The sequence below is a fragment of the Corella eumyota genome, chromosome 4 (genome assembly GCF_963082875.1).
Source record: "Corella eumyota chromosome 4, kaCorEumy4.1, whole genome shotgun sequence".
NCBI lineage: Eukaryota > Metazoa > Chordata > Ascidiacea > Phlebobranchia > Corellidae > Corella > Corella eumyota.
In genome coordinates, this window is record NC_137493.1 from 16,951,669 (window position 1) to 16,970,083 (window position 18,415).

The 18,415-nt window shown below is 29.7% G+C and overlaps 3 protein-coding genes across 3 annotated transcripts; 2 read left to right on the forward strand and 1 right to left on the reverse strand.

The window, feature by feature from the left end:
• Positions 1-678: 678 nt before the first annotated feature.
• On the reverse strand, positions 679-8,860 carry LOC145749806 (SCY1-like protein 2). Its single transcript, XM_082565669.1, has 15 exons — positions 8,756-8,860; positions 8,096-8,309; positions 7,713-7,870; positions 7,206-7,347; positions 6,864-7,010; positions 6,426-6,650; positions 5,964-6,080; positions 5,532-5,657; positions 4,897-5,073; positions 4,251-4,487; positions 3,604-3,772; positions 3,126-3,235; positions 2,638-2,775; positions 2,069-2,224; positions 679-1,990 (listed from the first exon to the last, which is right to left on the reverse strand). The coding sequence occupies exons 2-15, from the start codon at positions 8,276-8,278 to the stop codon at positions 1,022-1,024; spliced, it is 3,054 nt and encodes a 1,017-aa protein (XP_082421795.1). The 5' UTR covers positions 8,279-8,309; positions 8,756-8,860; the 3' UTR covers positions 679-1,021.
• Positions 8,861-9,109: 249 nt separating this feature from the next.
• Positions 9,110-12,836, forward strand: LOC145750542 (macrophage mannose receptor 1-like). Its single transcript, XM_082566601.1, has 14 exons — positions 9,110-9,247; positions 9,336-9,399; positions 9,477-9,503; positions 9,673-9,735; positions 9,872-9,913; positions 10,072-10,222; positions 10,421-10,564; positions 10,815-10,944; positions 11,160-11,196; positions 11,280-11,309; positions 11,378-11,440; positions 11,544-11,594; positions 11,667-11,814; positions 12,101-12,836. The coding sequence occupies exons 1-14, from the start codon at positions 9,194-9,196 to the stop codon at positions 12,363-12,365; spliced, it is 1,269 nt and encodes a 422-aa protein (XP_082422727.1). The 5' UTR covers positions 9,110-9,193; the 3' UTR covers positions 12,366-12,836.
• Positions 12,837-13,159: 323 nt separating this feature from the next.
• LOC145751026 (uncharacterized) lies at positions 13,160-16,827 on the forward strand. Its single transcript, XM_082567095.1, has 14 exons — positions 13,160-13,280; positions 13,657-13,720; positions 13,796-13,822; positions 13,984-14,046; positions 14,180-14,221; positions 14,379-14,529; positions 14,708-14,851; positions 15,014-15,143; positions 15,345-15,381; positions 15,465-15,494; positions 15,576-15,638; positions 15,753-15,803; positions 15,876-16,023; positions 16,308-16,827. The coding sequence occupies exons 1-14, from the start codon at positions 13,230-13,232 to the stop codon at positions 16,567-16,569; spliced, it is 1,263 nt and encodes a 420-aa protein (XP_082423221.1). The 5' UTR covers positions 13,160-13,229; the 3' UTR covers positions 16,570-16,827.
• Positions 16,828-18,415: the final 1,588 nt, after the last annotated feature.

The window sequence follows — 18,415 nt, forward strand, 5'->3', positions numbered from 1 at the left end:
TATTACACTTTTTCAATTTATAAATATATATTTTTATTATATCAACATTGGTTTTTATTGACATCTATTTACTTAAAAGTAACAAAGCTTAGTTGTTAAAAATTTAACTTAACAGCATAACCTTTTTACTTATGTTAATACTAAGTTTAAAACTACCAATAATGTCCTTTTAAATTTCAGTTTAACAGTTTTAACTTTATTTAAAAAACTATAACATTTTAAACAAAAATTACCTTTTTAACTTCGGGGTCTTGGGGTTCATAAAATATTCCTATCTTTCGAATGACATCGCTTATAAATAAATTTAATATTTTACCTAAGTAACCCAAAACCTAAATCCCAAAAAAAGTAATTGAAAACTAGATTTAAAAATAAAAATTATAAATTAAAAAAAATGGTTTAACATTTTACAATTAAAAAAAAGGTAATAACTAAAATTTGTGCCCTTAACTATAGTGCTCATTATTAGTACTTAAATCTTGTTGTATCTCATATAAACAAAGATATAAATAAAAATACAAAACATCTTAAAACTGCTTCAATACAACAAATATGTTCTTTATATTGCACTAGGTTAACAGTAAAGCTAAATTTACAACAACAGAAAATATAGCAACCAAAATTACCAAAAATACAGCTAAAATAAACAACAAAACAATTAGTAAAACAGTAGCTTCCAATAATGAACAATTAGCACTTAAACATCAAATATTAATAATTTAACTATGGCTAAATGTTAACCGATAAATAACATTTTACTTTGAGTAAAGTTTAATATAAAATCAATTTATAAATATTATTATGAATAGTTAATAAGAAAACCACCAATTTAATGTAGAGGCAATTAAATGCACCATACAACAAAATAAATATAAAATTTGAAATCAATATTTTGAAAATGAAATATTTTGCTTTCTAAATCAATTTAGATTTTTTAAAAGTTTTTTGTTAATATATCTAAAAATTTCAACAAGTTTAGTATTTATATTTTTTAATAAAACTAAATTTATTGTTTGTTTAGTTACCCAAGAAAGTCCAATAAATTAGTGTTATTAGTTTGACTTGTAGGTTTCATTGGAATGGTGTTACTTGCTTTAGTTGGTCCAAACAAATTGTCCAAAGAATTTCCCATTTGAGTATTACTGGAGCCAAACTGATTCATTGTATTTTGGTTTTGAGTAAACCTCATTGGCTGGTTGAAACTTAAACCAGACTGCCCCATTGGTTGATTTGAGTTTTGCGTGAATCCTATTGGTTGGCTCAAATTTGGTTGCGTGAATCCCATTGGCTGATTCATTTGAGACTGTCCCATTGGTCGATTCGAAGTCATTTGAGACTGTCCCATTGGTCGATTGGTATTTATTTGAGACTGTCCCATTGGTCGATTCGAATTCGTTTGAGACTGTCCCATTGGTGGATTTGAGTTTTGTGACGATCTTATTGGCTGATTAGAATTCATTTGAGACGGTCCCATTGGTCGATTAGAATTCATTTGAGACTGTCCCATTGGTCGATTAGAATTCATTTGAGACTGTCCCATTGGTCGATTTGAATTCATTTGAGACTGTCCCATTGGTCGATTAGAATTCATTCGAGACTGTCCCATTGGTCGATTAGAATTCATTTGAGACTGTCCCATTGGTCGATTAGAATGCATTTGAGACTGTCCCATTGGTCGATTAGAATTCATTTGAGACTGTCCCATTGGTCGAATAGAATTCATTTGAGACTGTCCCATTGGTCGATTAGAGTTTGGGGACGATCTCATTGGCTGGCCCAAAATCTGTCCTGTCCCAATTGGTTGATTTAAATTTGAACTCATCTGTGATTGGCCACGGTTAGGAGTCATCATCGAATCAAAAGATCCGTTAGTTTTATAATTTGTAGAAGTTTGGTTGAGCGAAGGTTTAGAATTGAAAGCACCCATTGATGACATCATAGGAGAATTTGTTTGTAACAATGAAGATGTTAAATCCTTTGGTTTATTACCCTTCAAAATCAAACAAATATTTATTAGTTTAATTTAAATTGCAAATTATTTTAAAAAACTAAAAATAAAATAAGTTACTTTATTTTGTTCTGGTGCTTTAAGAGGTTGTATTTGAGATTGATTTTTTAATCTTTTTTCCATTTGTTTTGTTTGAGCTAATTTCTGTTTTTCTTCCAATGTTAGATGTTGCCTCGAAGATAAATCATCTTTTAAATTATTTGTTTGATTCGTAACCTAAAAATTAAATATAATTTGTTTAAATCAAAAATAATGTAACTTAGTTATGCTCAGTGGTAACGACACTGGGTATTTCTACATGAGGTCCTGGGTTTAATCCCCACTGCTTCCATAATCTGTTTAGTTGAAATTAAAACCAATTAAACTAACAGCATGGCATAATGGTTAAGACACTTGCATTACAGTTTTAGTTTCTAAGTTTGGTCCTCACACCTTTTGGGTCATATCAGCCTTAAGCAAGATGCTAAAAATAGTCCAATTTTTTTCTAAGCTCAAAAAAACAACCAAAAATTTAATAAAAAGACAATATTATTGAGTTGGCATACGACAGTATTTTAGATATGGCAAATTGAAGCTGAAAGAAGTCCCTAATTTAATACCATGTTTATTTTTAGAACACAGAAACTTACATCAGTGATTATGACATCATCAGTATCAGCTGGGTTTTCCCCTTTAGTAAAATCAAAAACTTTATCTTGTTCTATTTTCATTTTATCGAGTTGTTCAAGTTTAATTGTGTGTTCACTTTCAACTCTTTTTAACATTTCCTACAAGAAAATAAACAGTTTCTTTTATTTACTGAAAAGTTGTTTTTTTTTCTTGCAAGAAATTATCAGTTGTTTTATAAATATACTAAAAAACTTTTCTTGTTTTAACTTTTTATTTACTATTTATCAAATTTAATATTAAAACCTATATATGTGTTTAATAACTAAACCAAAACAATTAATTATATGCATAGCAAAATGTACTTAAAATATAAATTTTCCTTAGAAATCCTATGTTACATTGTTTTAAACTTAATAAAATAAACTTTATACCAATATCTTTATCACCGCATTTAATTGCTAGAAGTTATGCCTTTACAAATCCTATACTAAAAATATTATATTGATACCTTTATCACTGCCATGTAAGCGTTGTATTGCTTCAAATTTAGTGAACCTTCAACAGAAAGTGGGATCAAAAATGGAAGACTTTTGGCAGCAAGGACTTCTTTTGTTATCCCTGAAATTTAAGGGGAATTTAAAACAAGTTTTGGATCATTTGTTCTTAAAAGTTTTTTAGAAAAAATTAGAACTGTAAAGTAATAAAGAGAATCAATAAGGCCTGTCAATATAAGTGAGATAAAGCTTGGACTGTAACTTATAAAAAAGAATTGGGTAGAACTGTAAAGAACGAAAGAGAATAAGCTAAGACTATAAAGTATGAGAGTTTTCGAGAAAAGAGGGACAAGTTATCCCAAATTTTTTTGAACTAAAGTGCATTTCCTAGCTTTTAATTTGATTAGTAAAATTAAATTATTTAAAGATTTTCCTATAAGCTTTATCAACTTCTCCCCTTGTATTATACAAAAAATAAAAAACATTTTTTACCCAGTTTATCATTCATGAGAGCTGACTTGTAGACACCTAGTATAGCCATCAATATACCAGCCTCCCTCGATGTTATTTTGTGAAGAAAACCTAGGACTTCATCTTGAATGAACCATTTGTCAAAACCTGGCAACAGTTTACCAATGCAAACCAGTGCATTGATTCGAACCTGAAATAATAATAAAATGTGATTAAAAAAATTAAAATTTAAAAACAATATTTTGTTTCTCTGATTAAAGCTCTAAAATTTTGCATTTTTGTAGGACTTTAGGTGCTGGGTTTGATTCCCGGTTTGCCCATGTTAAATTTTTTTTTAAAAACTACTTATTTCTGCCAAGTAAAATAACATTCAACAAGTTACTACTACAAGGTTAATAATATACATATATAAAGAAGTTCAGTGGATAATATAAATATATTTATCCATATAATTTATAGCCCTGCAAAATGAGTTAAACTGCCATTTGTGGTGTGTGGAAAAATTATCACAGGAAAATATTAGTCATAAGTTGCAACCATATTACAACAATTAAACTTCACCTGTAGGGCAGGCTATTAACAAGTACAAACAATGTTATTATAATCTAGGTCTGGATAACAATATGTAGACTGTTTAGAAAACCTTTCTACAAATATATTCAACTTACAGTTACTGTTTCTCCTTCCAGGATAATCTTTTTAATTTTCGGCAAAATTGAGTTTTTCAGTGAATTAATACTAAGTTGGTCGGCAAAAGTTGGAATAATTGAAATACAAAGTTCCTGGATCTTTACAGAACTTGTTTCAAGTGAAGAACTGAGCATGGGTAAAATGTGAGCCTGGATTTTATCAGGTGGGGTCTTGTTTAATAAAAGATCCATTTTTTGAAGAAGAATGAGTAAAACCTAAAATCAAAATTTAATAAATTAGATACTGAAAATTCAGTATGTTGTATATAAAGATTTAAAATATTCTTACAATAAATTAAAAGTGTAAAACAAATTTAAAAAACTGGGTGTAAGACATAAGGGTCACAAATGTATATATATTAGTTATTATATATTTAATAATTATAGTTAAAGGCAAAAATTTGTGACTGTATTTACTTATATTAACGAAAACTATAGAGATTTGCCAAAAAAAAAAATTTTTGATACCACATTTTACTAAAATTTAGCTCAAAATTTTAAAAATGTCTTATTGTTAGTTAAATTGCATTTAAGGATGTGATATGGTATTTACTCAAGTGCCCATTCAGTTGAAAAATCCTTAGCTGATATAGCACTATTGCATTCAAAATCACATACAAGTTACCTGTATTGGTCGTTGAACTTTAAACACAGGTACAAGATGAGGAAACAAAATATCAACATATTGTTGGCCATCACACATCTCAGCTATAATTAGAACATTTGGAAGAACAAATGGGATCATATCATGGTTTGAAAACTCACTTGTTAGTGCAGGTAAGACTCGGTGTAATAAAACTCTCTGAAAATTTAAATATATTGTCTATTATGTGTGAATAGTAAATGATAGATATATGTCAAATATATTGGCCTACAAACTAAACTGTTGCTTGTAGTGCACAGGTTAATTATTGCAGGCAAATATTAGTTAAGAATTGCTACCATAGTATGACAATTCAACTGGTAAATTTTAACAACTACACCAATATTTATGAACAAAAACATTTTAAACTCCAACCCTTAAACTAATTTGGTAAAATAGGTATATTATTGCAAAGATGACTGTTTAAAAAAGTGTGATCTATTGGTAGATTTACAAAAAATTATAATAAACATTAAGTTAAATTATTAAAAAACCATTAATATAATCCGACTTTAAATGGTTTTTCAAGTCACAGAATAAAATATTAATATCAGGCAAAAAAGATGTGGACCAGGATAAATAGGCTTAATTAAGGTTTATTAGTTAGTTAAATCTACCTTAGGTAGTTGTGGTAATATTTTATGTAGTCCTTTAAAAAACTGAGATTTCTGTAAATTTTCTCGTTGTAACAAAGTGTCCAAATATTGCAATGTCATCACACCAACGTGCTCGAAAAAGGGAAGCTAAAAAATAAAGATTAATTCAAATTAAAATTCCATATTTAAACTAATTAAAATTCTTATAATTTGCTAAAAATAAAACTAATTAATTATTGGGCATTTTCCTAAATCCTAAATTCTCTACAAATCAATATTTTATACCAATATTTCGTAGGTATGTTGTGTTTAATAATATTAATTCAATTCATACTGGGTTTGGTGAACATGCCATAATATACTCTGAAATATTTATGGTATATATATATATAACCTATATTTTAATACTTTTATTAATGTGTGAAATTCTTTAAAAAAACAAAAGAATTTTACCTTCACCATTTGATCAGCATCTGGTCTTATACTTGGATCTGGGTTGAGCAACATTTTCTCGTGCTCTCTAACATCTGTTGGGATGTTCTTTAAAATATCAAGTGAAGCGTTTTCAAGCTGTAAAAAAAATATTTAAGTTCAATTTTAAACCTATATATATATATTTTTTTGTATATATCTTTATCCTCAATGTGGGAAAGTCGAATGCGCGACTTAAACATAGAGTAACATCAATTACTCCGACCCAGTCTCGAGTTGCCTGTGGCAGTTTGGGATATTATTATTTATAATTACTTGATAATTATGATGCTGATTAAGTGATGATTAAGCAGGAGTTCATACTGTTTATAGCGCCTTACTCAAGGGCGCTACAGCATGAGAACAGTGGGGGTCTCGTATTAATTATCTTATAAGTAAAAATATAAGAAAACAGCACATTAGAACATAAGCAAGCAAATATACCTTGTCCGCTAACTTGGACATAGTTTTATAAATATTCCCAACGTCACAATCCATCGACAAACTTCTCCCGTTGTTATACACAGCATAAAGTAGGACACCTAGTGAGAATAAATCACTCATCACGTCACATGATCTTCGAAGAATATATTCTGGGGCCAAATATTGGGGGTTTGGTAGCATTGGGGCAGGTGAAGAGGTGTCCCAATCTTTAGACACAAATTTTGGCTAAAAAAAAAACAATTCAAAAAATTTAAGTAAAATTAATTTAAAAAAATTTTGAATATAAAAAAATAAAACAAACAGTATTCACCCAAATTTTTGAATGGTAACACTTTTTGACTACTTAGTTAAGTATGATTTGCTCAAAAAAAAATTTATTTATCAAAGGAAAAAAAGAAGCACTCAAATAAAAATAATTTTTTTTTAAATCCAACTTACATCCCCGGCTGAGCCAGAATTTTGAATGCAGAAATCCATCCCAGCAACTTTCCAAGCTCCATTTGAATTAACTATAATTGATTCAGGACTAAGATTTCCATGCACCATCTTCACACTGCTGTGGAGAAAGGCCAATGCTTCAGAAACCTGTAAAGAAAATTTTAGATAAACTTTTTTTGTGTTATTTATTGTGTCATTTGAAAACAACTTTTATGTTTTAAACAGAAATAACATCAACAAAAATATTACAAAAACTATTTAAATCCTGTGAAAAAAATTGTTTTTTAAATCTTATTAAAACAAAAGTTATAAAAAAGTCAAACACATAAAAAATATTATTACCTGCATAAGTCCATATTTAATTTCCACTTCCTGCAGTTGATAAGTTTTTAATTCATCAGAAATTTCTGGGATATTTTTTCGTTTTCCCAAAATATTCGCAAGACTTGCAAAGACTGGCTCAGTACAAAACACAAGACTATCTCTGAAAGTGACAATTTAAAAACAAATTTAAGCAAAAAAACTTTATATATGTACTTGTTTTTTGCTTATCAAACTAACAAAATATTCTTTAAGAGGTCATAAAATAAGTCTATCCAGGCTAAACATAGAGAAACCTCAGTTACTTCGACACAGTATTAAGTTGACTTTGCCAGCTTAGGGTAATGTACATTGTAGATGCTCGATAATTACTATGCTGATGAAGTGTTGGCTTAACAGGAGTTCATATCGTTACAGCTTCTAACTCAAGGGTGCTACATCATGAAGACAGTGGGGATCGAACCCAAGACTTTATGTCGTGAAACAATGTGTTCTGCCAGCCAATTTGTAATATTAATTATAAAATACCTCGATTCTTCCATGCCATGTTCCACTGTTAAAATTCTAGGATGTCTTAATTTGGTCAACTGCAAACAACCTCTTCTATAAACTTCTAATATTGGTTCTCTTACTTGTTTGTTGTATTGTTCGAAATCTTTCTTAAGCAAAACCCAGATGGCCACCTCCTAAACAAAAAATAAGGATGAATAAAATATCCTCTTTTTACCTACACATTATTCAATTAAATAATTAATTTAAAAAACAATTAGAATTAAACCAAGAACACCAAGTACTAAAGTCCAGGCCTAAACCAAAAACTCAATGTAGAAATGGGTAATGCCTCAAAACCTTAGGTAATACTACCAAAATTTATTGTTTTATCAAAATATACCAAAATATAACTTTGTTACCGCTTTTGTTGATTTCTTAAATCCTTTGTAGATCTTCCAGAAGAGACAAGGTCCTGCGGATGCCACTTGAGTGACAGTGTCATATTCTCTTAACAGGGGATTACCAGGGAGGGCAGCACTTATTTCATTGACGGTGCTTGAAAGTGTGTTTCGGAGTTTATTAAACACCCCGCTGACATCCATAGCTTAAAGAGGACAACCTACACTTAAACACCTAATAAATAGTAAAACAACAAATGTAAAAATATTAATTATATATTTTTAGTTTTAAAGCATATTTTTAATAGACAAACTATAAATTGGTAAAAAAACAACTTGAGACCAAACTTTGAGTCGGTGATCGGAGTTACAAAACTTATTTATAATCTGATAACAGGACTATAACGTTGACTTTTTACAAAGAGTTTGCACTGCGGACTTGAGACTTGGACACTGCGGACTTGAGACTTGGACCAAGTTAACACAAATCAAATGTGATCTTAGTCACAATATTATTAAGTAAGAACAAGTAAAAAAAAAACATTTGCCATATGTCAGCCAGTCAGCCAATAAACTACTTCCTGAAAGCATTTTAGACAACAAGTACAAGCAAATATAGTGCACACAGTGAGCTTCTATAGATTTACACATTCTTACTTAAAACTGAGAACCATATCTTACTAATTAGTTTAAAACACACGTGTTATTCTAATCCACTTTGCTCAACAATTTCGGACAACTTTTTTCCCCGAAGTTTTGATAAAAATTAACGCCGCTAGATGATGTCCTACACACTGTTTATCCTCGATTTAACAGCTGCGATTCCATATTGATGTTGGTTTCCTATGTCGTAGTTATACACAAAATAAAATGTCTTAAAAAACTGTATTATTGTTAACCACATGGCATATATTGTCCGGCAATTATTACAGTTAACGTCAACCAAAAACCCCAAACCAAAAATATTTCAACAATTTCCTGTTTTGCAATTTATTTTCGCCCTTGCTGAGCATAAATTAAAAGTCAATCGAGTCAGCAAAGGCCATTAGCAAAGTTGAACTTAAGTTAAACCTGTTTAAAATTTTCTTATAGAAGTTAAAAGCTAAACATTTTGCAGAAATGTTACGTTTATGTGCGTTAGTTTTACTTATAATGATACAACTTGGTTATCAGGTAAATAAGTTAAAGAATTTTATGCTTAAAATAAATTAAAACGATTAAATTTTTTCACATAACAATTCACCTACTTTATATTCTACAGACTAGCGCCCAAAATTCCAAAGCACCACGCCGAAGATTTCGCCAAACGCTTGTCAGAGCTAGAGGTAGATAACAATAAACTATATGTAAATTTAATTTAAAATAGTGTTTAAATATCCAAATGTTTCTTTTATATTTTTAGCTTTTTATAGCGAAGAAAACTGCAAAGGTTAGTCTTTTATTTATTTTTAAATCAGTTAAATTGTTAACAAATATCAATTTTAAGTTCATCTTCAACCTAACTTAAAATATTAGTTAAATTTAACAATGACATAAGCTACATCTTATATAACTTTTGATAAGTTATTGCAGACAAATAAAAATGTTTTTTTTTGCAGAAAATATTGCAAAACTTGCACGACGTTTAAGACGATCTATGGGAGAAATGTATGAACTACAAGGTAGGTGTGATAAGATATAAATTTAGAGTGGTCATTCCTATACAAAATAGTGCAAAAAAAACTTTGTAGTTTTGCGGGTAAAAGTAGGTCAAATATAAAATTTTCTACTGCGTATTTAAAGTCAATTTTTTTACAGGCCAAGTCGAACAAATAACTGAATACATTGCTGACATACAAGGTAACAGTTTCTCTTTAAATAAAAGCAATAGAATGTAATTTAAAAACAAAAAATCTTGTGTACAAATTGTGTTAAAATATTTAGGTTTAAAAAACACGAATACTACAAGTAAAACCCCTTTGTGTTAGGTAATCTTTTACGTGATAACTTATTTTCAGAACTTTCAATGACGCATAAGTTTCGGGCTTCAAACGGTTACGAATACTTCGCTATAACAGATCTTAAACGCTACCAGCAAGCTGTTAACCATTGTAGACAATTTGGGGCATGGTTAATTATATACGGAGCTCGGAATGAAACAATATTTCGGTAACCATAATTAAAATTTACTTACATAACAATGTGTTGACGTAATGTTCTCAGCTTAACTAGTTTTAGTCTTTGCTAGAAAAAGGTAACTGTGTTGTTTCACAAATGATAAAAATTAAATTGCCTGTTTATAAGCCTATTACAACAACTATTAAACAAAATCATTCCAATTTATTTCCTAAATACAAAACTTTGCAGAGAAATTGAACGCTCTGGTATTCTAAACATTACAAGAATAAATTACATTGGGCTAACGGATACAGTAAAGCATCAGTACAAACGAGAATTTGTCTGGAATGACGGGGAATCAATTGGACATTGGTGGACTAACTGGAACAATTAGTAAGTGTATAAACTATAATCAAATTTAATTTGCTGCATAAGAATGAGATCCTATTTAAGACCTGTTTTTTAAATTACAGTTATCACGGTAATATTATTATAATATAGAGCTTAGTAAATAATATATGTATGTCCCATATAGATGCCAACAAAATACATAAAACTGTCGTTTGTGGTGCGCGGGTAAATTTTCAAGTACAAATATTAGTTGAGAGTTGCGACCATATTACGACAATTTTTTTACATTTAGTGAACCCAATTACTACAGAGAAGATTGCGTTGTAATCGAACCAAATTACCAAACACAAAACCTCACTTGGCGAGATGTTTATTGCGAACGCGGTGCTGGGTTTGTTTGCGAAAGAAAATACATTAACTTGGTAAGAATTTTTTATATTCTGTAATCAATCCTTTTTTTTAAATAATATAGATGTTTTGGTATAAACTTGTTGTAACAAAATAAAAAAAGGCTACTGTATATGTAGAAAAGCGCTTTGCGTCTTCATTAATTGCAATACATAGGCTTTCCTAGCCAATATAAATATGATATGTCCAAAGTATAAATAGCTTTGACCTATTTTTATTATTTTTTTAGGATATTGATTCTTGGAATCCAACCAGATTAATCAGAGGTTTGTAAATTTTGAAAAATAAATATATTGACAAAAGCAAATATTATAAGTAAACTACAATTTAACGAAAATATTTTTAATAGAAAAAATTGCAACCAAGCAGGAATGTAGAGGTAAAATAATTTCTTTTTTTTAATTTTTGGTGTTTTTAAAACAAATTTTAACTATTTTTTTATCATAGCTCATATTTTCAACGGAAAAGATATGTTCGTGAAACTAAAAATGACGATTTCAAAGCTCTTGGGTAAGTTCTGTTGCATGAAGTTAATAATTAAAACTGCATTAAACATTTAAAACTAAAAATAAAACTTTATTTAAAAAACAATTTTGAACTCATTGTTTTACAGGCCAAGTTCAACAACTAACTCGTAGCTCGGTGTTGGCTAAAGCAAGTAGAAGTAAGTGAAACAAAAAGTAGTAATGCCCTTTCTAAACCAAAATTTATATCCGAAACTCTATCTTATTTTAAGGTGCATGGACTCAGTCTTATATTGCAGCAAACGGTTACGAATACGCCTTATTCCAACCTACTTACTCCTTCCACCAAGCAATGCAACGATGCAAAAGCGTGCAAGGAAAAGTTGCATTTGTAGGCCCAAAAGATCCAAATATTATGAGGTTAAAATTTTAAATAACCTTTTAAAGTAAATATTTAAATTGTAACGGTATTTTCTAAGTTAAAGTGCTCATGCTTTATCAAAATGCAATGTTAGTTACCAAACTTTATAATCAACGTTAACTTATAAAAGCATTAAAATTTGTTTTACACTTAAACTATAACACAAGATTATACTCAAAACACAATCTGAAAGAATCAAACTTATAACAAATTATTGAAAAATTATAGGAATTCTTTACGCGAAGAGAATCAAACTACTTTAATATTATTATATTTACTATGCAGGGAATTGGTCACAACATTCACCAAGCACCGTGGGTTTTTATTCGGACTTAGACGCAGAGTTCGTCAAGACTTGGAGTTTACTTGGCTTGATGGAACACCATTGACGTGGAATCGATGGCAGCGTGGTTACCCGCGTTATTTGCGTACAGGACAAGATCTGTGTGTGTACGTGGATAGAAATGGCAGGTGGCATGATTGTAGTTGTAATCGGTTGGGAAATTGTTATCCTTACAACATGATTCTTTGCGAGAGAATTGCCAATTAGTTAACATTAGTGCTCATTTTTATTGAATAAGGTTAAAGTAAACTTTGGTCAACATTTACAGCTTTTATCACTCAGAATAAACTTAGTATTTTGTTAGACAATATTGTACAAGGAATATTCATAAAAGTCAAGTATAATCAAGTCATAACATAATAAAAAAAAACGTGTAAAAATGTAAATAATTATGACTTGTTTTAAAGTATTCAATTAATTTGGGTTTGGTGACCATGTCATAACATACTTAAAATCTTTATGTAAACATTAATACTTTTGGCTTGTTTTAAATCATTAAATTAATTTTGTCATTTTTTTCTGTCGCATTGTTGTAATATTACTTGTATATCATATTTATTATTTACTTTTATCAATGTGCGAAAAACCAAAAAAAAAAAAAAATTGCTTTTGTTTATAGCATTGCATCATTTTGTTGTTTAGTTATGCCTTTCAAATTTCTACCATTACTGATATATGTTAAAACACTTGAAATAAAATTGTAAAAATATCATATTTTCTGTTTCTTTAAATGTTATAAAGACTTAAAAGTATATAATTCTTTAAACATTTGTTTAGCTATTTGCATATGTAAGTAGTCTTTAAGACAATGTAATAATAGGGTGATTTGATAACATCAAAAGGTATATTAAGTATTATTAATATGTATTTAAAAATTAGTACAAAAAATCGACTTTTACCATAGTTACTGTCAACCAAAAATACACGCCCAGAAATATTTCAACAATTTCCTGTACAATTTTCTTGCAAAGGTTAAATTAAAAGTCAGTCGAATCGGCCAATATCAAAGTTGCATGTTGCAAAACGTATTTAAATTTCTAGAAAGTTTGTTGTGATAAAAACCAAGCAGAAATGCTACGTTTGTATTTGATGATTTTTTTTGCTTTGATATTTAGTTATCAGGTAAACTACAATCTTAAATGTAATTTGCTGTAACTATTATGTAAAACTTTAATTGATAAAAGCAAACAATAACAATCGGCAGCATGGTGTAGTGGTTGGAACACTTTCTGCACTACATGAGGTCCTGGGTTAAATTCCCAGTGATCTTATGATGTAGCGCACTTAAGTAAGGCACTATAAACGATATAAACTCCTACTGAGTCAGCATCGAGCAATTATAAGTTACAGTAACCAAAACTGCTAAAGTCAACTTGAGACTGAGTCAGAGTAACTGTTGTTACTCTATGTTTAAGTTGCGCATTTAACCTTATTACATCAAGGATTAAAATATATACAAAAAAATGTCAGCAACCTTTACTATGTTACAACTTTTTAGATAAGCGCACAAATTTCCAAAGCACCACGTCGAAGATTTCGCCAAACGCTTGTTAGAGCTAGAGGTAGATAACATTGAACTACATTTAAAATTAATTTAAACTAGTGTTAAAAAACCCAAATATTTTCTAATATTTTAGCTGCTTATAGCGAAGAAAACTGCAAAGGTAAGTTTATTAGTTATTTTTAAATCAGTTAAATTGTTGACAAATATCAATTTTAAGTTCATCTTAAACCTAACTTAAAATATTAGTTAAATTTAACAATGACATAAGCTACATCTTATATACCTAAAGATTAGTTTTTGCAAAAAGTGTTTTTTTTGCAGAAAATATTGCAAAACTTGCACGACGTTTAAGACGATCTATGGGAGAAATGTATGAACTACAAGGTAGGTGTATTAATATCAACATTTAGAGTGGTCATTCTTACACCAAATAGTGCAAAAAACTTGGTAGTTTGGCGATTAAAAGTAGGTCAAATATAAAATTTTCTACTGCACATTTAAGTTAATTTTTTTACAGGCCAAGTCGAGCAATTAACTGGAAACATTGCTAACATACAAGGTACCAGTTTCATTTCTAGTAAAAAGCAATAAAAAATAATTTAAAAAAAAAACTTAATGTGTTAATGATAATTTTTTTTAATAACACTAAAAAGTTTTAAGTAAAAAAAAACTAAACTTTTAAGTTTATAGTCTTTTACGTTATAACTTATTTTCAGAACTTTCAATGACGCATAAGTTTCGAGCTTCAAACGGTTACGAATACTTTGCCATAACAGATTTTAAACGCTACAAAGAAGCTGTTAACCATTGTAGACCTTATGGGGCATGGTTAATCATATACGGAGCTCGGAATGAAACGGTGTTTCGGTAACTATATAAAATTTACTTACAAAAGAATCTGTTGACATAATATTCTTAGCTTAACTAGTTTTAGTCTTTGCTAGAAAAGGTAACTGTGTTAACTCACGAATAAATAAAATTAGTTTAGCCTGTTTATAAGCCTACTACAAAAACAGTCAAACAAAATCAAAACATAACTTTGCAGAGAAATTGAACGCTCTGGTATTCTTAACATTACAAGAATAAATTACATTGGGCTAACGGATACAGTAAAGCATCAGTACAAACGAGAATTTGTCTGGAATGACGGGGAATCAATTGAACATTGGTGGACTAACTGGGGAATTTAGTAAGTGTATCAAGGCATTCAGTTTAAGCAAAACTTTCAAAATTGCTAAAAGTAAATAAGTTTATTTAATTTATGCTTACAAATTATTGCTTACAAAATAAAATTGCAAGCAAATATTAGTTGAGAGTTGCGACCATATTACGACAATTTTTTTATATTTAGTGAACCTGATTACTACAGAGAAGATTGTGTTGTAATCGAACCAGATTACCCAACACAAAACCTCACTTGGCGTGGTGTTTTTTGCAAACGCGGTGCTGGGTTTGTTTGCGAAAGAAAGTACATTAACTTGGTAAGAAATCCCCCTGAGTCATTTTTGTTAAATCACAGATGTTTTAGTATAAACTTGTTGTAACAAAATAAAAAGGGCTACTGTATATGTAGGAAAGCGCTTTGCATCTTAATCAATTGCAACGCATAGGCTTACTTAATATATATAAACAAGTTACAACCAAAGTATAAATTGCTTTGACCTATTTTTTTCTTTTTTCAGGATATTGATTCTTGGAATCCAACCAGATTAATCAGAGGTTTGTAAATTTGTAAAAATAAATATATTGACATAAGCAAATATTATAAGTAAACTACAATTTAACGAAAATATTTTTAATAGAAAAAATTGCAACCAAGCAGGATTGTAGAGGTGAATAAAAAATCCAAGTTTTTTCTGTAACTTTTTGGTGCTTTTAAAACAAATTTTAACTATTTTTTAAATTCATCATAGCTCATATTTTCAACGGAAAAGATATGTTTGTGAAACTAAAAATGACGATTTCAAAACTCTTAGGTAAGTTCTGTTGCATAAAGTTAATAATTAAAACTGCATAAATTATTTTAAACTAAAAATTAAACCTTTTTTAATAAAACAAATCAGTAATTTTTTGAACTCATTGTTTTACAGGCCAAGTTCAACAACTAACTCGTGGCTTGGTGTTGGCTAAAGCAAGTAGAAGTAAGTGAAACAAAAAGTAGTAATGCTCTTACTAAACCAAAATTTATATCCGAAACTCTATTTTATTTTAAGGTGCATGGACTCAGTCTTATATTGCAGCAAACGGTTACGAATACGCCTTATTCCAACCTACTTACTCCTTCCACCAAGCAATGCAACGATGCAAAAGCGTGCAAGGAAAAGTTGCATTTATGGGCCCAAAAGATCCAGATATTATGAGGTTTAAATTTTAATTAAGCTTTTAAAGTAAATTTTTAAATTGTAACGGTATTTTCTAGGTTAAAGTGCTCATGCTTTATCAAAATGCAACGTTAGTTACCAAACTTTATAATCAGCGTTAACTTATAAAAGCAATAAAACATTTTTTACACCTAAACAAAACACAAGGCTATACTCAAAACACCATCTGGGAAAATCAAACTTAAAACAAATTATTGAAAAATATAGGATTTCTTTACGCGAAGAGAATCAAACTACTTTAATATTACTATATTCACTATACAGGGAATTGGTCACAAAATTCGCTAAGCGCCGTGAATTTTTATTCGGACTGAGACGGAGAGCTCGTCAAGACTTAGAGTTTACTTGGTTTGATGGAACACCAATGACGTGGCATCGATGGAAGCGTGGTCACCCGCTCAATTCACGCGTAGCATATGACCTGTGTGTGTATGCGAATAGACATGGGAGGTGGCGTGATGGTGTATGTAATCAGTTAAATTCTTATCCAAGCAACATGATTCTTTGCGAAAGAATTGCCAATTAGTTAACATTAGTGCTCATTTTTTTGAACACAGCTTTTATCACTCAGAATAAAGTTAGTATTTTGTTACACAATATTGTACTTGAATATGGAATATTCATAAAAGTCAAGTAATCAAGTCATAATACAATAAAAAAACAGTGTAAAAATGTAAATAATTATGACTTGTTTTAAAGTATTCAATTAATTGCTTTTGTTCATAGCATTGCATCATTTTGTTGTTTAGTTATAACCTTTAAATTTCTACCATTACTAATATATGTTAAAACACTTGAAATAAATTGTAAAAATAACATATTTTCTGTTTTTTTTTTAATGTAATAAAGACTTAAGGAGCATGGACTAAATCTTATATAGCAGCAAGTGGTTATGAGTATGCGTTATTTCCACCCACTATAACATTTCATCAAGAAATGCAAAAATGCAAAGATATGCAAGGAAAAGTTGCAACTATGGGCCCAAAAGATCCAAAAATTACAAAGTAAATTAATATAAGTAAAACAACACCCTTTAATAAACTGTGCTTGCAATGTCTATACACAACAAACCTTACAGAGAAATCGAACCAAGTAATCATTACAAAAAGAGAATAAAATCAACCTTGTTGTTATGTCCATTATCGATCTTATTAAAAATTTGAAATGATTTATTAGCGGGAGGTCACTTTTAGTGAGCTCCGGCGTTTCATGCTGAATCATTCGGCTTGATCCCAGCTGCGGGAGATTTTCACTCCCCATCGTCATTTATGACGCACTTGTTGTTCTGTTTATCGATAATGCTTTGTATTTTCTTTATTGTTTGTATGCGCTTTCTCCTATTTTATTTCGCTTTAAATAACTGGCAATATAGCTTTTTGGTCAGTTCGCTGGACGTAAAAACTCATAAATAAGTAAGGCCGAAGTAAGGTTTAACACACAATTAGACTTTCGCTTTTATACTTAATTTGTTGATTATATACTTTGTAGTTTGTGTTTTATGTCATATTTTTGTGTCGCATTTAGTTCGCATTTCCTGTAGTTTCAATTCTGATTAAAAGCCGCTTGTACAGATTACATTTGGTAGATTGAATCCTTGGGCAGGTTTTGGTAATAAGTTAGCGAGTTTGATTTAACACGACTATTTTGTGTATTTTAATTAAGTGTGGCTTTCTTATCGATGCTCATCTTTACAGCGTACTCTATTGGGGTTTAATAATTGTTTAAGCCATAGTAGGAGTGTATTAGATCCTACACTTGTATTTTTACAAAGGGAACTAGTCACAAATTTTGCCAAGCGCCGTAGCTTTATAATCGGACTGAGACGCAGAATTCGACAAGACTCGGAATTTACTTGGCTTGATGGGACACCATTAACGTGGAATCGATGGCAGCGTGGTCACCCGTGCAATTTACGTCGTGGAAAAAACTTGTGCGTTTACGTTGGGACAAATGGGAGGTGGTATGATGATTTATGTAGTCAGCTAGGTTACTATGCTTTTACTGAATGGGTTCTTTGCAAAAGAATTGCTAACTAACTTATATTAATCATAATGGTTTAATATTTAGTAGGGTAAAAATCATATCTGTTTTAAACTCACAACTTTTAACAACATAACAAAAACTATAGCGGTTTTGAGACCATGATACTAATTTTTTAAACAACAACACCAAAATGTTGTTTAAATGTATATACCTTTTAATTTTATATTTTAAAATACTTTAAAATGTAAATATCACATATATGCGGTTTACTTCACCTTATAACAAATTAATAAAAACTTTTAAAGTGTATAAACTCATTTAAAAAAAAAATAAAGTTAATATCAAAAATTGTAACTGTTTGATAAACCACTAATACTACATGTAATAAC

What these genes read in the sequence shown, in the direction of transcription:
- LOC145749806 (XM_082565669.1), bottom strand. Translation starts at nt 8,278, where the DNA reads ATGGATGTCAGCGGGGTGTTTAATAAACTCCGAAACACACTTTCAAGC. An exon ending in TTAAATATGGACTTATGCAG is followed by an intron (nt 7,011 to 7,205) that starts GTAATAATATTT and finishes TTTTCTTTACAG; the next exon opens with GTTTCTGAAGCATTGGCCTT. An exon ending in AAGCACCAGAACAAAATAAA is followed by an intron (nt 1,991 to 2,068) that starts GTAACTTATTTT and finishes TTGATTTTGAAG; the next exon opens with GGTAATAAACCAAAGGATTT.
- LOC145750542 (XM_082566601.1), top strand. Translation starts at nt 9,194, where the DNA reads ATGTTACGTTTATGTGCGTTAGTTTTACTTATAATGATACAACTTGGT. An exon ending in AAAGAAAATACATTAACTTG is followed by an intron (nt 10,945 to 11,159) that starts GTAAGAATTTTT and finishes TTATTTTTTTAG; the next exon opens with GATATTGATTCTTGGAATCC. An exon ending in AAAGATCCAAATATTATGAG is followed by an intron (nt 11,815 to 12,100) that starts GTTAAAATTTTA and finishes TTTACTATGCAG; the next exon opens with GGAATTGGTCACAACATTCA.
- LOC145751026 (XM_082567095.1), top strand. Translation starts at nt 13,230, where the DNA reads ATGCTACGTTTGTATTTGATGATTTTTTTTGCTTTGATATTTAGTTAT. An exon ending in AGAAATGTATGAACTACAAG is followed by an intron (nt 14,047 to 14,179) that starts GTAGGTGTATTA and finishes ATTTTTTTACAG; the next exon opens with GCCAAGTCGAGCAATTAACT. An exon ending in TGGACTAACTGGGGAATTTA is followed by an intron (nt 14,852 to 15,013) that starts GTAAGTGTATCA and finishes TTTTATATTTAG; the next exon opens with TGAACCTGATTACTACAGAG.